General features: G+C 41.2%; 1 protein-coding gene across 5 annotated transcripts in view; it reads left to right on the top strand.

Moving 5' to 3' along the window:
- Positions 1-22,251, top strand: part of LOC110964790 (plasma membrane calcium-transporting ATPase 1-like) — a 144,963-nt gene that overhangs the window by 70,370 nt on the left and 52,342 nt on the right. For 3 of the 5 annotated variants that reach the window (XM_051948138.1, XM_022213623.2, XM_022213625.2), the window contains exons 3-8: positions 8,539-8,736; positions 9,610-9,867; positions 10,706-10,831; positions 11,834-11,959; positions 13,918-13,953; positions 19,845-20,027. In XM_051948138.1, the coding sequence (XP_051804098.1) occupies positions 8,539-8,736; positions 9,610-9,867; positions 10,706-10,831; positions 11,834-11,959; positions 13,918-13,953; positions 19,845-20,027 (927 nt within the window). The remainder of the gene's footprint in view (positions 1-8,538; positions 8,737-9,609; positions 9,868-10,705; positions 10,832-11,833; positions 11,960-13,917; positions 13,954-19,844; positions 20,028-22,251) is intronic. The other 2 variants (XM_022213624.2, XM_022213626.2) reach the window with 1 other exon arrangement.

Genomic DNA, 22,251 nt, shown 5'->3' with positions numbered 1-22,251 from the left:
CTGGCCTATTCCACTCTATACTGACATGACACCCACAACTATGGTGTTCAGTACTGTCTGGTTATTTATTCATTTATTTATTTTTTGTTTGTTTGGTTTTCTGTTTTTGTGTATGTGTTTGTTTGTTTGGCTTATTGATGGGTAATAGTCGGGAATAACACAGTACCTGATATTCTTCAGATGTAATAGCACCGCTTGCTAGTCCCTGTCCCTGTCCGTCCTGTTTTGTCCTGTCCACCCTTTGTTTCCCCTCACGTCACCACTGAGGTGTAGCACTGCCCTCCCTGGCTCTTAACAGGGAATTGTAGTAAAGAGTGTCAGCTTAGCTTTCAGGGAGGGCTGGTGATGGTCACATGCATGCACTAAATAATAAAATATTTGGCTGCAAGACTAAAATATGCATTAATCTCATAAAGTGTTCACACCCCTTCTGTGGAGTTAAACAATGAGAATAAATGCAGACCAAAAAAAAAAGATTAACATGCACTGCATGCTGTGCCATGGTAGCGTACTGTGTTAATTTTGCAATTTGATTTTTGTTGATTCTAAAACAAATCTCAAATAATTTTGTCTCTCCTCACCTTTCAGAAAACACACCTTAACACAAGTCACTTCATCACATGCCACCATCTCACTGTAACTGAGCATGTCATTTCTTTTCAGTTATTTTCCACCGAAGATCACTTCATCATCCTTTCATTTCAATTCAATTTTCAGTTCAATATAATTGTATTTATGTAGCATCAATTACAGTCAAATTGTCTCAGACACTTTACAGAACCCATATGCCTGACCTCCAGAGCAAGTCCAAAGGCGACAGTGGCAAGGAAAACACCCTTTTAACAGGAAAAAAAAAACTTTGAGCAGAACCCAGCTCTTTATGTGGTGTGACCCATCTGCTTGCTGGCCGGGCGGGTTGAGAGGGACAGAAGGGGTAGAGAGGGGTAGGGGAGGGGAACAGGGAACATAAAACACACAATTTGATACATGCATGATAAGACAGATGATACAAAGTAGAAGCTGACATTGAAACTGATTCATAGTCTACTGTTAGGATGTACAGTTCTGGCATTAAATCTACTACATATATAGCTGGTAGTAAAATTCAAACAGTATGTAGGAGAGCATATCAAGTATAGTGAGGGTGATGCAGAGTAGACTGGTGGAAATGGGCAGCTGGAAGCAGTGGGCTGGAGGAAGGTCAGCAGCAGCATCCCACAGTGGACATGATGGACACTAGGACAGTTGGTGGGACAGCAACCGCAGATCTGAAACATCCAGCTCTGGGACCAGGGACACTCACCTTTGTTTCATTTTATGTAACTCATAGCCTCTCTCCTTACCTCATCTTATTTTGATCATCTGTCATCTCACCTTGTCTAATCTTAATTTATCTCCTGTCCCATAGGACCAAACCATTTTTTGTAATCCTTATCAGTCTTTCCAGGATTTCACGGGTGTTTTTTGAGATTGTTGCGGCGGAAAATGCCTGAATTCACAGCAGCTTTAGGACTGGCCCGAATAGCAGTTTCTGATCTCCGGATATTTGGCCCCTATTAATGACGAATATCCGAATATTCGGTCCTGTCCGGTCCATAACATCCGGGAGGGGGGATGATCGTCTGCAGGCCGCTGAGGTAGCGTTCACTTGTTGCCATGGTTACCGTGCTGCTATCAGATGCCGTGCTGCTACCACAATGGGAAATCCTCAACAAATCCGCGGATCCAGTCTTTAAGCTGCATCACTGCCAAAATCGAATCACTTGGTCCTTGTGTCATTTCTGACCGACCCTGAAAATTTCATCCAAACCCCTTAGTCTGTTTTTGAATAATGTTGCTAATAGAGGAATGATTAATGTCCACCAACCCTCACACAACTCTAGGGCTGCAACTAACGATTATTTTAATAATCGATTAATCGGTTGATTATTTTTTCGATTAATCGATGAATTGGATAAAAAAATACATTTTTAATTTCCGCCTCTTTATTCAGAAATAGAAGATTTGGAATGACAGAACAAATGAGATCATTGTAGTGAAGCCTTTGTCTTCAACCATCGACAGAGGCCTCATGTCAGTGACGGTCATGTTGTCGATGCTCTCAGTCAGACAACTGCTTGCTGTGGTGTACATGATGTCTTTCTCATCATAAAGCTTATCAATGCAATTCATCCTGCCTCACTCCAACACAGACCAGTGCCTTCACTCAGACTGTGTCAGAAAATTAAAACGTGAGGCTTAATCTTCAAATTATTACCACCATAGTGTGCAAGTTACGTTTATTTATAATGCATTATCAAACCCTGCTTAAAGCTCGTGTCCGGAGTTTGAATCGCAGCGTCTCCCAAAACACTGTTGGTCCCGCCCTCCCTCTGATTTCGCCTCTTTATTTGTGCACGCGTGCAGTACATGAGAGGAGTGCCCGGAGTGCTGCAGTATCTTGCCTGTTTTGCTGTTTTCCACTCTTCTACATTTAGTACATTTAGTAAATAATAAAGGAATTACGTTAGAATTCTGTATTGAGTCTAACATGTCCTAATACCAAAATAACATGAATCTGCTAGGACGAACGAGTAAAGTTTCAATATGTGATTACACTCGTGTATCCCTCTCGATGACGTTGTTTATCAAACTTAGTGCATTTACGCGTGTATATGTGTTACATTGTTTATTTATTTCCATCTAGAGTTCAGAATTGCATGACTCCTCTGATGAAGAGTATGTCCCAGACGCCCCAACATCTTCCTCCAGAGGTCGGGCATCTAAACGAAGCCGTCAGCCGGGCTATGGAGGCCGTGGTCGGGGAGCGACGCGAGCACCCCGAGCCAAAAAACGTCCTGCAGTCTCTTGGCCTGACAAGCCGTGGGATTGGTAACTTTTCTGGAAGTTGCTGATCCCTGATGCTCTCTCCTCCACAAGCAAAACAAATGTGCGCGCGGTTGCGTAGTGCGTAGCTCGCCCACCTCTGCATGGGCATGCTTGCTGTGCGCGTAACCGTTGATTGACAACATGACAAAGCTGAAGCTCGAACTTGATTGGTCGGCAGCAACCGGCGCTTTTTGGAATAACATGGGGGTCTATGAGAGGAAGGCGGAGCTCATGAATAAATTTTCATATCGCGTTATACTAACTTTATAATATCGAACTAGACTAACACATTTAAGCTTTGTTAAACAATGATACATAAATTGAAAACAAACGGAAACTCCGGACAGCAGCTTTAAGCTGATTAAAGTGAAATAAAATGTATCTCTCACAGTCACACACACCTTATCACTGTCATTAATCAGCTAACAAGCTAACATCAGGCGGCTACCAGAGAGACTAAAGTTCGCTTCCTCACTGTAAAACGGAACAAATGTAGGATAATGTAGTGACTTAAAGTTTGTGTCCACTAGATGCAACACATCGCATGTGGCATGCTGCTCCGGTTGCGGTGCGTTTCCAGCTGCGATCCGGTGTGTTTACCTGCAGCGTATTTGCATAAAGTAGACTCGTGGACTTCTACTGTCCTCAAACATCTAAACTAGCCTACGGTGAACTGAAACAAAGACAGATTCAGCGGCTGCAGCTTATTTCTCGTCTCAATTGCTTTAGAAATACTTTTCCCTGAAGTGTTTTCGAAATAATAGAGAAAGTTTGCCGCCGAGCCGCTGTGTTTATCAGACTCATCTACCGGACGGTCAAGCTGAAAGCGCGGTCATGTGACCACATAGTGGTCCGCTTGTGATCATTCGTCATCTGTGCCTTGCCGTGCGGGAAAATCACATGTAGTGGACATGCTTCATGTTTTTGTTTTGTGAAGCATGAAATGCTCCCACACTTATGAGGACTTAGGTCAAACTGTTTTCTCAGTGTCAGTCATGTTTCATTTGTTGACCTTTCTTTTCCTTTGAAAACACTGCCTCCGCTCTGCCTCCACCTCGCTCTGCAGCTGAAGTAGACTGCTCTGCGCCATGGCGAGTGACGTATGAATCACGCGACACAACGAATCGATAATGCAATTCGTTGCCAACGCTTTTAATAAGCGATTATTATCGATTTTATCGATTCGTTGTTGCAGCCCTACATAACTCCACCGTGTTCCTTGTCGGAATAATCAATCTAACTTGCTTCTTTCTTTCAGTCCTCCAACAGATCTGGATGCAACAGTTTCCATCACGGTGATTTCTCTGGTCTGTGGTCCACTTGTTTCAGCCATTCCCCTAACATTTCGTGGTAGAAATGTGTTATCAAGCGATTGTTTTTTGTTTTGTTTTTTATTCCACCACAATATTGCATGGGTATAAAACAGTTTACTTCTGCTTTGGGGAAAAAGATCAGGGAATTAATTGTTTTGCACAGTCTTCAGCAGTAATTTTTGTTGGTAAATGAGAGACATTAGTGTCGCATGTCTGCATCTTTAAGCCTAAAACAAAGAAGTGCATTCAGTGACGTATGTGCATTACGACTGCTACGATTGGTGGAACTCCTGGGAGGTGGGCCAAATTTGCGGAAAAGTTGTGGTGATTGGACAAAATTGCAAGGCTGCACAAAATTCGTGGAGATTGGTTGAATTCGCGCGATCGCAACAATTCCTGGAGGGACTGCCTTATATTGTAGCTGGCAAAAGGCACCATGACAAAGACTTCTGTGACAATAATGACCTCCTACCAGAGCTCGTGTGTTTACGACAAACCAAAACTGACAAAGACTGTTGTTAAATAAATGTAACAGTGCTGACTTTGCAGCCCAAATTATGTCTGCTGACCTCTATTAACTTTAATAGCTAGATTAGCTATTTTCCTCTATAAATAATAATAGCATTTTACCCTTCATATTTGAATTAGTTTGGCAAACTTGTGTAATAATTCATGTTATAGGTTTTTACCAGATTTGAATATTAAGGTTAGGTAAAGTTGCAATGTTAATCATATTCCTATAAATGTTAATTGGGTCAATTAAAATGTGTCATTTAATTAAACTTAAGTGATAATTTACAAAAGGAACTGTATTAATCAATGTGAGTAGAAGAAGCTGGATTCTTAAATACAGTAATTATCTTCACACAGCAATTAAAAACTTTGATGACAGAAATGAAATGGGGCAATAAGCAGATCTGGAACTGGATTCAGATTCTGCTCATCTTTTTTATGTTATTCTTTTTCATATCACTTCGCCGCACCTTGAATAACCTCACATTAGAAGCCTTGTGTCGTTTTATTAAACCTCACCTCATCGTTCAACAGTTTCTGAACGCCCTGCTTCATCTCCTCATCTCACATGATCTCATATCACCTCATCTTATTTCATATCATCCAATCTCACCTCATCTCACCACCACACTGAATCTCTTCTTCCCTCACCTCATTTGGCCTCACCTCATCTCATATGGTACTTCTTCTCTAATCTTCACCTTCAGCGCTCAGTTGTTACATAATTCTGTCACTGAAACTATCCAATTAAGATTAGATGACATGAATCAGGAGGGAGATTAGAAAACGAGTATGTCTGTGTGTGCAGCATAATAGTCTGAAAGTAGGCAAGCCCTCAAAATGACAGAAACTGGTACCTGGTAGTTACTCCTGATTGCTGCATCCACAGAAAAGAGACAGATAGAGAGAATTCATGAATTTGAGTAGAGGAACTCTCATTCAGTCTGTCAGCAGAGAATAAGAGGCCATTATTAAAACATATGAGGATAGAAACTTTCCTTAGCTCATGTTCATACTGACTTACATGGTCTGCCTTCATGAGAAATCCTGGCTGTGCGGTCTGTTGACATTCACATCACGTTCCACTGCACATCTCCCAATTTCACAAGAATCCACAGCAGCCATGTTGCAGCCCACACAGCTGTGCATAGGAAGTCTCAGATTTCCATGTTTCACTGAAAAATAAACAGGTTTATTTAAAATGAAGTAGATCAGTGGTGTCAGAAGTGCTGCAAACACAATTTAGCACAGTTTCCGTTAACAAGGTCACGAGAGAATGAAGGTGAGGACAAGCTGCTGATTTCCCGCTGTTAATTAACAGACTATAACAACCAGCAAATGGTGTTCTTGCAAAGTCGGATTTAAATAGAAACAATGAGGAGTTCTAAGATAGTTGCAGTGCTCCTGGTCTGTCCTCCTGTAAGCATCCGGGTCGACTGAGAAACCTCCTTGTATTTATTGTCTTTATATGGAGAATGAATGGGCACTTAGACATGAGTCACTGCTGGAAAATGACAGTCACAGCTCTGGAATCAATAACTCTCACATTGTTTGGTCTTCTGTAAGCAGACGTTTGGGACAAGTCTTTCTACAGATGGACAGAGAAGCATCACTCCCAGTTTTCAGTTCGCCAGACTCATTGATTAGAACAAATCTGGTGGTTGAAATTTGTGCAAGTTTGTGGGTTTTCAGGCTTTCTCATTGCTTTAGTTAACATTTGATTGTTGGAGTATACATGCTACGGTTACTTTCATTATAGATTCAGACTTTTTAAAAATTGATTTCCAAATAAATGATTAATCAGCATCTATGCTAGCTTCATGTGAGGCAGCTGATCAGACTGTGTGATCAGGCACTGCTTTGTTTGGCTCAGCTGCAGCAGCAGATTGTGTTTTCAGCAGGGGAGGGTTCAGGTCAGTTTAGGCTGCAGATACAAACACACAGCAATGATCCCTGACTGGAGGCTCAGGACCTCAGAATGACTGACAGGAGCAGGAATCACAGATGAGATATTTGTCATATGTAAAGTTAGGTTTATATCTGTGGACTTTCCTCTTAACGTTTCGTTTTTCTTTCCTGTGTCTGTGCAGCTCAGCAGGCTTAAACCCTTTTCTGAAAGAGTGGCCAGAGAGTCGTTTTAAGGGCTCACGAGCCAATTCTATGTTGGGGAAACCCAGCAGTAGAAAACAGAGGAATCAGTGAAACCTGGAGCTCCTCACAGCTGTTTAAAATTCAACTGTCATAATGGGATTTAATTTTTTTATATGTTGAGCTGCACCTGAATGCACCCTTCATCTTTAAGTGATTTAAAGTAAATAAAAACAAAATTAGATCTTCAAACAAAAAAAGAAGGAAATATTGAATACAGCATTACAGAATGTTTCTGGGTGGGACAGGTCTGTGTTGGTGATTTGCCCAAATAAATAGTGCGTATGGAAATACTGCAGCCTGTAACAAAAGTGGGTCAATCTAGACTTTTCATAACATTGTGCATCCCCTCACTGTTAGTGAGCATGCACAGCCATGTGCTAAGTTTAACACACTTCCAATAAAGGACAGAAGTCAGAAATATTAAAAAAAAGGAATTTCATCAACAGCACTTAGACTAACGGTTTAGTAAACTGTAGTCAAAGTAATGAAGGAAGAAGGAAACTGGTAGCCTAGCCGCGCTAGACCCATGTTCTGAAGACGCAAGGGTCTAGGACCGCTCGACAGGGAGGGAGCCGGGCTAAAAGGTTGTCTTTCAAATCACTCTGCAGCAGTTGGGTAGGTATACAACCAATCAGTGCAACGAATAGGCTGATGTAGTTCCTAGAGCGCCAGCGGATTGTGGCTAAGTCCCATTAGCTTCCCAACCAGCGGAGCCAACTGGTATATTAAGGATTTGCCATATCTCGTCGGCATAAGTCCAAATACGTCTTTCTTCTCAATGAAACACTTCAGTGCCGTCCTTTGTTTATCTTTCAAGTTGAATTTTAGCTTCAAATCTTTAAGGGCTGTGGCCAAACCCGAGTCAAAAGATAACTGTTTATTGTGCGCCGGTTGTTTCTGTCAGAATCGTCGCACCTCTGTCGTCACTTCGTTACGCCCGCCTTCTGACTCTACACTTCATGGTGATTGGTCCGGCCAGTTTTAGGAGCATCCAGCCTCGAGTCTTATGGAGGGTAACTAGACCCACCCTGGCAGAGAATTAAATTCGTTGCCCTGGGTTGTCTAGTGCGGCTAGGCTAGGAAACTGGTATAGTAGTAGTAGTAGTTTCATTCAAGCAGCTGAGGAATGAAGACAATACAAAAGTGCCAACAATGACAGCTCTTCAAATGTCCACTTGAGGCTCCAAAAGTGTCTCACAGACCTCAGACCTTCACAAAAACTTTACAGCAGAAATGAAGTTCACAGCCTATTAGAAAATAGAGTTTTAGTTTCTATAGCTTATTAAGTCATTCATGTCCACTACAGATGGGGATCTTTTTTTCTAAATTGTATTAATGCTGAAAATGATGTATAGTTATGGGCAGGTCTGCTTTGAATGACAGGCTGCTGCTGTCATAGACTCCTACTGTTCTTCAACTACTGACTTGTCACTGCCCTTTTGTAAGGGAAAAGATTCTGTCAAAGACAAAAAAAGTCTCCTCTGCACAACTGTGGGGTCATTAATGACTCAAATGTGACTGATAGTCACACAATAAAAATTCTGAGTTTTCAGTTGAACTGCAGACTGTGTTTACACTGCAGATAGGAGACATGCATGGAAACAAACTGAAAATAGAATTCAGGCTGCTGTTACTTGTGTAGTATCATTTGTTTTGCTCAGTTGCCCTTAATAAGTCATGTTTGTGTCTGCAGGTCTGTCTGGTAACCCCAATGATTTGGAGAAACGTCACACAGCATTCGGAAAGAACTTCATCCCCCCAAAGAAGCCCAAAACGTTCTTGCAGCTGGTGTGGGAGGCTCTGCAGGATGTCACACTCATCATCCTGGAAATTGCTGCAATCATCTCGCTCGGCCTGTCCTTCTACCACCCACCAGGGGGCGACAGTGAAGGTCAGTGATCTCACACTTCAGATCCCACAAATTGCAACTTTTTTAAGCTAATGCCAGTATTTTTAGATTCTGTATAAATCTTTACCTTTAGAGTTGTAATTCTACTAAATATCTGCTATAGCTCATTTAGGACACAAATATGCAATCTGTGAAGCTGAATCTGAAAAACTGCCTTTACAGCAGGACAATAATCTGGAGCAGACCTCTAAATCATCACAAACTACTTCTAGAAACACAAGCTGAAGCTGTTGAACATCACAGTCTGCTGACCTGTAGATCACTGAAAGTCTGTCGACGTGCTAGACAGGACAAATAGTCCAAACATATCTCAAAACTGATGTGCAAATCCCTAAATCAGGAACAGAAAGACTCTTTGCTACTACATAATGTGTGTGCAAGCTGCCAAAGGAGGAGTTACTAAAAGCTGACTAACTTTTGTAGGTGCTGCAATTACTGTACTAGAACTACTAAAATGTACATCTGTGCCTCCTACCTCACTGAAAAGAGAATCTGTATGTGTATAGATATTCTGTATTTCAGAATTTAGCTTTGAAACTGGTAGCTACCTGGTTAAAGTATAAACCACATAGTCTCAGTGTTCACAGATCAGCTCCCAGCCAGTTGGACTCTGTTGTACCTCCTCTCACTGCCTTTCTGAGTTTTCTGACAGTAGTTCTCCTTGTGAAGGATGGAGAACTGAGCTTTTTGCTAATGTGGTGACCGGAATTGTTGTTTTTTTTTTGTCTGAGCAAACAATGCTCAACCTTTTCTCTGAATTCTACAATCGCTGTTAACAAACCTATTTTACATCATTTGTAGTGGTCTGTCTGTTTATTTTATTATTTATTTCAAATTGTCATTTTTTGTTTCCAGCATGCGGCCAGGTTGCAGGTGGCGTGGAGGACGAGGGCGAGGCCCAGGCTGGCTGGATCGAGGGCGCCGCCATCCTGTTCTCGGTCATTATCGTGGTCCTGGTGACGGCCTTCAATGATTGGTCCAAGGAAAAGCAGTTCCGTGGGCTGCAGAGTCGCATCGAACAAGAGCAAAAATTCACTGTCATTCGCAAAGGTCAGGTCATCCAGATCTCTGTGGCCGAGATCGTGGTGGGAGACATCGCTCAGATCAAATACGGTATGAAATCCACACAACAAACCGAGGCAGCAAATCTGTGCCACAAAACTCCAGTTTCAAACTCAATCATGACCGGAGGTTCTGCTTTTTTTTTTTTTTGCCTCTTTAAGATTCATTCTGATTAGACATCCCTGCAAGTCTCATGTATCATGTCTCATGTATATCTGATGTATGTATATACATCAGTCTGTTGGGCTACAGTTAACTTATTTACATTAATTCAGGGACAAATCATGCTAATGTACTGTAAGTAATAAACTATAAATATGTTAGTTAGCCAAATGTTGTTCCTTGGCCAGATATTGAACCACCCACAAAAACAACACTAAAATATTGGAGTTTTAGTTCATCTCAAAGGTGCTGGATGGGTTGAAGTTACTGTGAAGACTGAAGAAGAAAAGCATTCAGTAACCTATAGACATGAAGCTGGAAACATGCTCTTGTCTGACATGTCTTCATATGCTAAGATTTCCTTCTACTGAAGTCCCTCAACCAGACCCGGAAAACACATTCTGACCAACAGGACACTAAAACGTGTGACTGTACAGACGAGGCTCATCAGAAATTTACACACACATTCATGCAATGCACATTGAGATTAACTTTCTAATTTTCTGAGTGTCTTTTGTTGCTGTCATTGTTTTTCTTGTATTTTAGCTCAAGAGAGCATGGGTTTAACATAGTGCTTTAGTTTTTCAAGCTTTCATCAGATTTTTAAAATGACTGGAGCAAAAATCAGTGAATACTGAAGATGTATAGAGAAATAAATGAAATGCAGAAGCAGTAGAAGATCCTCCTCACATCCAGAGGCAAAGACACTCTGACCTCTATCCTGCAGGAGACCTGCTGCCTGCTGACGGGATCCTGATCCAGGGCAATGACCTCAAGATCGATGAGAGCTCTCTGACTGGAGAGTCTGACCAGGTTCGGAAGTCAGCAGAGAAGGACCCAATGCTTCTGTCCGGTGAGCGGCACTGCACAGACACATGACATGGACCACCACTCAGTACTCCTCACATTTATCCTCTTAAACAAAAACATGTTTGGTTCTTGTCGGCAGAGACCTCAACTGTGTGGCCTATTTCACAAGTGCATGAACAATCCACCTGAATGTTTGGTGCTGTTTGATTAAAAGTTGAATGTCCCATCCTCCCATCCATCCTTGCTTGTGTTGGATGTGTGGCATTTAAATGTTTAGACTAATTAAATTAATTGCACGCACAGAGTCAAGTGAATATTAAGGCATCCAAGTTCAACTTACGCACAATCTCACAGCACACATTTATAAATGATGCGATGCTCCAATTAGGGATGCAAATTTTTAACAATTTTCGTAACCGATCATTAGCTTTGTGATCAATGAATTATTATTTTAATTAAGTACAGTGAACATTTTCCAATATGCTTCTAAAGCTATTTTAGCCTAAAAAAAACTCAGTTCTGTTTGCCACTCCGTTTATCGACGTGCCAGTGAATTTTCACCATGTTGTTATCAATCCCAGTTTGTCTTAAACGCATGACCTCTGGACAGAAGTCATTAACCATCACAGAAGACTTTGTCAGGATGCTGCTGCTAGCTAACCCCCACAATGCACTCTGTTTGCCAACATGAACTGTTCATAGTCTGATGCCTCCTCTGGTCACAACAGTAATAAACAATAAGAGGCTCCACCTGGTGGAACAAACAGGTACTACAACAGCAGATCTACAATACACTTACTGACATGCATGTCATTGTCTTCTGCCTAATTATAATAAAACAGTTTTTATTCATTAAATTATTAATGGACACGTGGAGCACAGCATAAATACAAAGACAGGTCTACTCACTGATGCAGCTTTAAAAATTTACTGATAATTGATTTGACAATCATTTAAAATAAAAATAAACAACACAGTAACACATTGACTGTTAAAAAAAAAAAAGTTTCTGTTGCGACGCTAAGCTTTTTGAATGTTCCCTCAGGGACCCATGTGATGGAGGGATCAGGCAAGATGGTGGTGTCAGCTGTTGGCCTCAACTCTCAAACTGGCATCATCTTTACTCTGCTGGGCGCCGGCGAGAACGATGAAGAGAAGAAGGTCAAGAAAAGTAAGACATGAGGCTAAGCCTGTCACACACACCTCAGAAAACAGAGCTCTTGTTGAAGTGTTGAAGGCTATACGAGGACAGTAAGTCTGTGAAGTGTTGTGAGGAAAGTTTGACCGTGTTGATTTCTGAATATTTCTACTGTTTGAACAGTGCAGATCGGAAAGATTTGCACATTCTTATCACCTGGTGTTGATTTGAAGTTCCTTCTGTTGTACTAGTCAACTCTGTCAGCAGGTACAGTTCATCCAGACTGGGCTGAAAACAGCAGAGCAGTTTGACGGATCAAATAATACTTTTTTAGGTTTATTTGACTTCAATATGTACACAGAAACGCCATTAGTGAGTAAATGAGACCAAAGATGAGTTCACATGTCATGATGTTATTTAACACTGTGACTGTCTGTAAACACAACTGAAATGTCTGACCAAAATCAGTGTGTACAATGGCAAAAAGTTCACAACTCACTAAACCCTCTCCAGACAGATGTTGCCCATCAGAGATTCACAAACACTACAAGTCAGATCAAGTTTCTTTGGATTTCTCGACAAGTTAAAGCAGTGTAAATGAGGTTGTATTGATAGACTTTGTAAGGTGGTATTTTTTTGACAACATGAGCCGCTAATGTTAGCATGGACAGCTAACTAGCTCACCAGCAGATGTAGCTGAGGCATAATCTCGGGGAAATACATCTGACCTTAAATTCTCACCAACTAACTCGGTTCTACAAAAGAAGAAAAAATCCTCTATGTCCGCATGCATGACATGAGTTATGAACTGGTGATGGTTTTCACTCTTTACTCAGTCAGTGGATAAAAATGAATCAAAATATCAGGTGTTAGAAGGAAAGCTTAACAAGCAGTCAGATTTTTGTCTTTTCTTGTTTGCTTTCAAGTGAATAGAATCAGTGAGTCAACTCAGCTGTATAAAAGTATAGAAGCGTCTGTTTGCTCGATCTCTTGAAAAAATGCTGCATCATGGTCTCATTTATTCATGGACGATTATGACCACTCTGCTGAGGAACTGATTTGATATAATGCTGAGTAAAAATGGCAAACGTACCTTATTCTGTTTGAACACAGTTGCTTTTTGAAGCGGAACCCTTCAAAAAGTCCAGATGAGCCTCATACTATCTCAGAGCAGATTGATGTAAACCAACAGGCTTCTGCAGTCGGTCTCTATTGCTTTTGATTTGCTTGTGATCATGCTAACCCCCTTTTACTCATGTCTTTTTCTTTAGTTTGTTTTCGTCTGATCATTTGTTTTACTGGCTAAAGTTTGTCAGGCATTCATTGTGATCTGGCCGAATGTACCAGCTCAGCGGAGAGAGACGCTCAGGTCGCATTTCGGCCTCCAGTCAATAATTTTAAGACAAAAAACAGCAGTATTGAATTCCTCAGGAGAACCACAAGACAAATTTTCAGGTTCACCTGAAAAGCAACTGAAAGACAAAGCATTTACATCACATCTCATACATGTGTTTTGTGAGGGCCATACATTTTATAGCCAGAACTTCAATCTAAATCTCCTTGTAAACGTAAATAAAAGTCTGGATCCTCAATAAGTCTTTAAATAAGTGAGAATTGCTCAAAATGTCCTCACTAATCAAAATATGTCCTTGTTATTAGATGTTTTCTGACATTTCAAAAATGAGGCCTTTAACATCTTAACATGATTTGTCCTTTCCTCATCCACCAGTAACCACTATAGTACTGACAATAACCAGTAACAGTCTAGTTGAATTTCTAAATTGAACTTTGTGGAGGTTGGTTCTCCGCAGCAGGAAATGATGCGCTCTCTCCTCTGATTCGTCCATTCCTGCCCACGGCACACACACGACACACACACACCTGTGGGTTTCTATCAGTTTGAACTTTGTGTTCTCCCTCAGTTTGTTTTGATCTTATTTTTTCTTTGAGCCATCTTATCAGCATTCCGCCCTCTCTCTCTGTCCGAACAGGTAAAAAACAAGGACCCCCCGAAAATCGCAACAAAGGTAACCCCTCCATTCATCCATCTGTCCTTCTCTGTCCCCCCATCCTCCCTGTTCCTCACCCCCTCCTCACCCTCCACCCAGCAGCAGGAGGGGAGTGTCCAGTCCATCCCTCTGTCTCTCTGCTGTTAAAGGGGGACATTCTCTCGCCTTGCTTTACCTGTCGAAGGGTGCAACTCTCAACTTTCTAGTCGTCGACAGCCAATCACAGCGTCCACAGTCGCCATGGTAACTGCCACTATGCAAACTGTGGAATTATATGAAGGCCTCAGTCCTGTGAGTGCAGTAGGACATTTCACATAAATTATATTTTGCTGATAAATTGTTGTCGCTCAACGAATTATTTAATTTGAGAGAACAAAAATCTCATTTGTGCTCAAGGCATGTATTTGTGTGTTTGCTGTTCTCACACAGTACAAACCTCTCATTTGCTCTCCAAGCTAATTGGCTGACTTGATGAGTGCCAGCTGCACAGTTGAGGAATAAAAATCCTAACGTAGTTCCACTAAAAAATACATTTCAACTATGCTATATTTAATTTGAAGAGCCTGATCCAAGATGGGTTGTAGCTCAAATGGTGATCTGATTAAATGAAAACTAATAATCATTGAAAGAAAGCAGAAAATACCCTGTTTATCTACTATGACATTAACTGAGAAGCTTTGGCTCCCTGATTGTTAAATTTTAAGAAATTAATCAAGAAATAAATTGCAGTTTAATTACAAACAACAGTCTTCAGTTGCCCCCAAGCCTGGTTGATAGTTTTTTTCATAGTAAACTCAGTTTTAGGCTGTGTTTTTATAGTTTTTAAACTTTTGCATTTGTGCGACAGAGTTTAGATCAAAAGGTTTTAAATTTGACACATACATGATAATGATGAATCTGTCAAAAGTTGGACAGCTACCAAGATGACGAAGTTTTCATCTAATAAAAAACACTTTCAATTCCAAAAACAACACGTTCTGCCCTGAAAATGTCCTACTTCATGCTCAGAATTGAGACACAAATCCGTCACTGTGACCCATCGGGCCGACCTCTGAGGTGTCCTTATTTAATCGTTCAGATGACGCAATCGCTCCAACCTCCAAAACCAGCCAACCGTCCTCCGTGTCCCGTGTGATCCGACACATGTCCAGCTTCCTCCACAAGCTGCCTCGACACACACACATGCACACACAGCGCTCCCCTCCTCCCGACCTCCCGCCGTCGAGGCATCTGCTGCAGACAGAATGCTTCTTGATGTACACAGAAACACACATGGCTCTTGGAAGCTGATCACACTTTTGCACACAGAAATAATTCTCAGAGCTGCACTCACAGATGACCTCCGCTGAAACGCACAACTTCACAAACCTTCAGGCACTTTTTAGCTTCAGAGCTCCGAGCTCACTTGGCTTTTTAGCCTCTTCAGCTCCAAGTTTGTGGTGCAGTGGCTCTCTCTCCTCGGTCATGTTTAAACATGACTCGAGTGGGATGATTGTTTGTCTGCTGGATGTGGAAGAAGAAAACTTTAGCACTTAATTTTTTAGAGCTGTAAACTTATAGTGAAATTCTTTTGCCCTCTAGTGGCTAGAAAATCATTCAAGTCCCAGTTGGGGTTAACCCTTTAAGCTTCAGTCAATTCCAGCCATTTTCAGTACAAAAAATCGCTAATATTCTATTTTTAAATTAAAAAAATGACGAAAAATACAGGGAATATTGGACGCACATCGCGAGGTGCATTTCCTTGAAAACGACCGATTCGTGGATTTTATACCGACTTCAGGACATGTTTTGGACAAAATAGTTTACTGGCTTGTGTTGTCTGGATGTAAAAGGTTGGATTATGGCCGTTTTTTGTGGAATCTTTTTTTCTGTGTAATAATAATGAACCCGGAAATGTGAGTCGCGCTGTGTGTGTTGAAGCCGTGTATAGAGAACGGATGGATGAATATTTGTTTTTGTCGGACAAATGTGTTTTTCTCACCCGCTGTGGTAATCACATCTGAAAGTGATTTATACCGGCGGATTCATGAGAATCTAAGCTTTCCATCGGCGTATAGTGTTTGTATAATCGGGTTTGCAGCCGTTGGACATTCTTGAAATTCCTATGCAAATTAGTAGGTGTACCGCCGGCGGTTCACCTACGACGCACTGAAGCGTAAAGGGTTAAAACTACGTAGCTCAAACACTTTAAGTTTGCTGTTGTTTACAATCAGTACTAACTGAGTCACAGTAAAAGTAAACATCTTTCATGCTAATATTTAACTTTTACCCTTTGAATCCCAAGTAGTTTTCAAGTAGTCTTTTGCTCTTATCTGATATTTCTTCACTGTGGAGTTCATTTTTACTGGAGTATGAAGTCCTCCACCTCTTCTTCTGTGCAGCATGACACAGTTAGAACGATAGAAGGCATTAAAAAAAATCTGATGAAATTTAAAAAATGCAAGTTTAATTTCTTTAATTATTTAGTTTTCAAAAATAAGAAAACTGGAATCAACATCCCCAACAGTTTTCCAAGTGTCCACAGTTTTTAATCAGCTATAAAATTCACAGTTAGTAGCCGCTGAGTGATCAATGGCTTCTTGTGTGCGATGAAAAGCGTACAACTTTTAGTTTTTACAGAATCAGATTCCCGCAAACAACATTTTTTTGTAATTATTAAATGAAACGTAGAAAACAAATGATTTTGATGAAATTTTAAGCTTTCATTTTTTGACAAGGAATATCGGAAAGTTTAAAATTATATATTTGTTTTTACGATTGCTGACCGATAGATGGATTGATTTGGGGATTCTTAAAGACATCATGCCTTTTAAAGCAACCGATGTGTCTTGTGGTTCAGAGGGTCATTTTTATTCATCTGAATGAAGCATTTTCAGTATCTGCTGAGGAAGTTTAATTTTAAACACAACACTGGGACACAAAGGACAGCAAAGTAGTGGAAGAACTAAGTGACTGAACAGTAGCTGTATTAAAGAAGAATGTGAACACTGTTCATTCAATCACCTCCACTGCATGTTGTTGGTTTTTGATGAATGTTAAAAAAATCACATTTCACCGTACGTGACTGAAGCGCTCAGAGCCGTGATGTTGATGCTGTCGGTGTGTGTGGGAGTTGCACCCTGACAGTATTAGTGGGCTGTGGGCTGTCGTCTGTTCTGTCTGTGTATCCTCAGTTTCTTTTCTTTTCGCCTTTGACTCCTGTCATTTCTCTCACTGTTGCCTCCTTGCAGGGTGTTGCTCAGGACTTCATGTTGTCTCGTACTCACTGTTTGACTCTCTCCCTCTTCTCTGTTCTCTGTCTTGCTGAAGTCTCCTGCAGCCTCCACAGCTCTGCAGCCTCAACTACCTCCTCCTGTCTCTCTGTCGTGGTTCTGCATCGCTGTCGTTTTTTGTTCTTTGGGGTGATCCTTTGCGTTCATCTTCTGTTTGTTGACTTGCTTTCTTTTTGACTGTCAGACACCCCCTCCCCTCTGCCCGCCGTGCGTTCTCCCATGGTTCAATGCTGCGCCTGTTTCCAGTTCTGTGGTTGGTCAGTGGGTCTCAGTCCTGTTCATGTGAAGCTGTGTCAGTTAGTTCTATGTCGTGGCTTGTCTCCAGAGTGGACCATGTGCATAAAGCTCAGCAGCTTCCTGGTTTGACTCATCCCCACGTCCACAATGTTAACTGTCTTATTGAGGTCATACTGTGGAGAGAGGTCTTCTGTGTGGGGAGTTTTCCGTGATCACCCTGATGAAACTCTGAGTGAGGCGATGGCACTGACAGTGGAGGCGATAGAAGCACATTATGACACTGACAAACAGACTCTACGTTTGCATTTACAAAACTTTGAAGTTCTGTTCTCAAACTCGCTGTGGATTTTTTTGTTTTGTTTTTTATATAAATATCAAAGTGAGTTGGGACGGAGTTTATTTGTTAGAGACTGAGCCTCATGCAAGAACTTATTCCTTAAATATGAAGTTTTTCTGTCAGGTTTGCTTGTACAGGTAAGACAAAGCAAATTTATTTGTGTAGCACCTTTGAACAAAAAGGCAATTCAGAGCCCCAGACTAACTTTTTCACTGGTAGCACTGTTGCAGCAAAGTTCTCATTTATTAAAAGTTTTTTTTTTTAAATCAACAAACTGCAATCAGCATATCCACAGGGATAATGGAGAGTACGTATTATGGATTGATTGATTACATCTTTAATTGACATGAATACTTGTCTCCTCTCTGCTCTGTGTAAACACAGCCTGCAGTTCAGCTAAAAACAACATCTCTGAATTTTCTGACAAGTTCTTTTAATTCATTTTAAAATCATTTTAGGTTTTTCCTGCTTGAGGCCCTCTCGATTTTTTTCCTTTAGTTTGTTTCAATTTGAACTTATTTCTAAAAACTTTCTGTAGATGTGACATAAAAATGTACTGCATGGTTTCACGTCACATTGTTATTATTATTGGCTTAATTTGGCATGGGTTGCTTCTAGTAAAGGTAGCTTTAAATTGATTTGAAAATTGGAACAGACTTGATTATTTCACACTGGTAGATAACAGAAACAGGACAATAGGAGCAGCAGTTGAGGAATTTAGATCAGCAGAGTTTTCCTTGTTTTGTAAAATCATGTTACTGGTCATCCAGGAATATAATGTGCTTTATGTCCATGATCTGTCGATGTTGTTGGTTCCAGATGTGATGTTGATATTGTTCCCGGCAGTGACTCTCCAACATGGTTTAAAATAAGAATATACAGTTAGCTGACGGAGGAGTTATTGTGCATTCATTTAACAGCCCACTGCAAAATTTCCAGTGTTTAATGTTAATAGCTGAACAAGGAATTGATGGAATCTGGAGGTAAAATCCTCCCAGTTTCAGTCATTGTTGTCAACTCAGTTGTTCATGAAGACAAACAGAACATCAAACCTCAGAGTGTCACGTTAGTGCAGGTCTGTTCTGTTTCCATTCATCACCTGCTCACATTTCTTTGGTATGGAAATATGACAAACGGCTGTGGATAGAGCGAGCGTGGCTGAATTCACTGAAAGCACAGATCAAACAGATCAGGGAGCTGCACATACAGTACTGCAGTCCAAACAGGATCACAGCTGATGAAGTGAAATGTAAATACGCAGTTTGTTTATGCAAATGAGCAGCAGAGCCGCCGAGCAGGACGTGAAGCTAGACGCCATGTCAGACTTCAGAACTCAGCCTCGTTCCAAACTCTGATCTCTGATGTGAAGCAAACTGTGTGTGTGTGCGTGTGCGTGAGTGTGAGTGTGCAGGCGCGTGCGTGTGTGCGCGTGGGCGTGTGTGTGTGTGTGTGTGTTTGATTGACAGCCCTGTGTTAAATCCTCTCTGTGGTATTTGCTGTATTCTCTGTTCTGTCTGCTGCTCTTCATTATGAACTGCTGCTCCCAACTCGTCTGTGACACTCTCTGAAAGCTACCTGGACCTTTTCATGAATGTTTTGTGATCATAAACTGATGAAACGCTGCTCTCTGCATTCAGCCAAAGGGTCACCATGTAATGATTAAGAGTCAGAGGTTTTGTCTGATCTCTGAGCAAACACGTCCAGTCGTTTTCAGCTTTCCCTCCGACTGAATCTGTAACATTTTCTCTGCCTCTCTTCCTTCATCCCCAAACTGCTCCTGAACCCCTGCTCCCTTCTTCTTGTTTTGTGATTTATTATTATACATTGATTTAATTCACTCACCAAAAATTTCCCTCTTTTCCATTGTCATTCCTAAACTACAACCATCTCTTTTGTCTCCATCACTCTGTCTGCCCTGATCTTCACCTCTTCCTGATCTCTCCTATATCTTCTCCTCATCTGTCTTTGTTCACCACACCGGTCCTTCCTTCTCCTCCCTCATTGACCCATTAAAACCTGCCTCCTCCTCCTTTTCCCTCCTGACCTCCCCCCTCCGAAACCAGCCAAGACCCAGGATGGCATCGCTCTGGAGATCCAGCCGCTGAAGAGTGAGGAGGCAGCCGAGTCAGAGGAGAAGGAGGAGGCCAAACCAAAGGCGAAAGTCAACCAGGCCCTCGTGACCAAGAAGGAGAAGTCTGTGCTGCAGGGCAAACTGACCAGGCTGGCTGTTCAGATCGGCAAAGCTGGTGAGGAGAACACCCACATCCACAAAATATGGTCACTTCCACCTGAATGTTCGGAAAGGTTTATTCAGTCACATTTACACACCTGCAGACAACCTCATAATTTTTAAATGTTGTTTTTTCTATGAATTGAGCAAAACAGATGTTAATGAGCCACAGATGCTGGGTTTTGTTAGCTTTGTTCAAGCTACATTTTTTCCAGCCTTTATGCTGAGCTAGGCTAGCCCACTTCTTGCTGCAGCTTCATAAAAAACATACAGATATGTGTGTGGTATAAAACTTTCCTCCAGAATGTAGATAAAGACACTCAGCCCTTTTCAGACAGGTGCGGAACCTTGCTTAACCTTAATGTTCTTTGCACTTTAATTTAGACACCACAGTGATGGAGAGACACGTAGTAACATATGTGTCACAGAACACAGTAAAAAACAGTTGCATTTAAAAGCTGAATAGTTTGTAATCATGGTTTTAAATTGACCTACAGCTATAGTTGTATAAAGCTTTAATGTTTTGATGTTCCAGGTTTGTATAGCACAAAATGTAAGAGCACTTTTCCCAAGTTACAGACAGTAACTTTAACCAGTCACTTGAATGAACTGAATAGTGGCTTTGGGACCAGTTTACCAGAGAAGTTGTGTTTGGTGGCATCCTGCTGGTCAGTGCCTTGTAAATCAGAAGAAACCGAGCCGCTGACTTGAACTGATAATTAAAGAGATTCAAATGCTGAAAGTTTTTAACTACACTGTGAAGTTCTGCTGTGACCCTCCCTCCCTTCACAGAACTAAGCATTCTGTGTTCCAATACCCTTATTAACCTATTACATGGTATGCCCTAACCAGATTTAAAATTGCCTAGTACATATTGTAGTTCGTACCCAGTTTTCTTTTCTGACCATTCTAACCCACAGTCCTCAGCACAGTTAGTCACATATATGTCAGTGTCTTGTATAAATAAGCTTGAGCCACCAACAGCGACAGGCAGATGACAGCTCATTTCACACTACAGACGGCAAGTGTCACAGTTTAAGGTGCATATTATGACTGAGTAGACTGTCCTGATACTGCAGTTTGATTCTGCATAAACAATGCATACTTTGTGTCATATGTGCTGAAAATTAAAAGAGAAATATGGGATTTTGAGCTCAGCCTGAGAGTCTACAGTCATACTAACCAGTGCTCTGAGGAATAAAAACTTTTAAGACATCTGACAGCATCTATGAACAAGAGAGCTGGAAGTCTCCAACTACCACTTCAAAAACTGATATTTAATTAAAAGTATTACAAGTCGCTGATCTGTAACTGACCAAACCCTCTTTAATCTCTGTGTGACTGGAGCACTGTGTTCACTTGATCTGAACCCCGATAACCACAAGATGGACTGGTCATTGTAGTTCTAACAAGATTCAGAATGTGAATTAGGCCGCTGTGGAGTTATATGAAGGAGGATTTTTCTTTCTTTTGACTCAGCTAAGTTGACTTAGCTTCTTCAGATCAATCTCTTTACTGGCTACACAGAGATGAAACTGATCTTCTCATCTGACTCTGGGAAGCAGAGACATTTCCAGAAATGTGGGCCTGTTCCTTTAATAGCACACAAAGTGATCAGGCACTGAGGGACACTGGGAGGCTGAGGGTCAAAATGCACTCAGTTTTATTGGATGGATGTTTTATTGGGAACATGATTTATCCCGGAATTGAAGGTATTTTCTGTGTCATTTCAATTGACCTTAATACACTGAGGGGCTTTCAGGACAGATTGGGGGGTGGGAGGGGGGCACCAGCCTCAAACCTGCTTCAGTAATAGACTGCCCTTCATTACTGTACAAAAATAGAATTTGGGCCAAAACACTTTGACCGAAGGTGACTGAGAGGAGAGATGAAGTAGAAAAACACATGCAGTGGATTTAACATTTCACCTGTTTTCACGTGTCAGACATATTCAGAATGTTGTAAACAACTTATTTTTACTGCACTGTTCTTTACAGTGGCTACTTATCAACTCCTTTACCTGCTAGACCTCACTGATTTGTCAAAATAAAATCACTAATAACTATCATTTAACCATTTTTTCAATCAAAAATGTAATCTGCATTGCAGTCCTGATATATTCAGGTGTGGCTAGTCAGACATTGGGGAAATCAGACATCAGAGGCTACACAGTCAAGAACATAAAAGTTTATGCTTTTTTGATAGTTGATGCAACAATGATCAGAATCAAACCGAAGAAA

The sequence above is a fragment of the Acanthochromis polyacanthus genome, chromosome 5 (assembly GCF_021347895.1).
Source record: "Acanthochromis polyacanthus isolate Apoly-LR-REF ecotype Palm Island chromosome 5, KAUST_Apoly_ChrSc, whole genome shotgun sequence".
Taxonomy (NCBI): domain Eukaryota; kingdom Metazoa; phylum Chordata; class Actinopteri; family Pomacentridae; genus Acanthochromis; species Acanthochromis polyacanthus.
The sequence above is the reverse complement of the archived record's forward strand: the minus strand, read 5'-3'. Positions and strand labels throughout refer to the sequence as shown.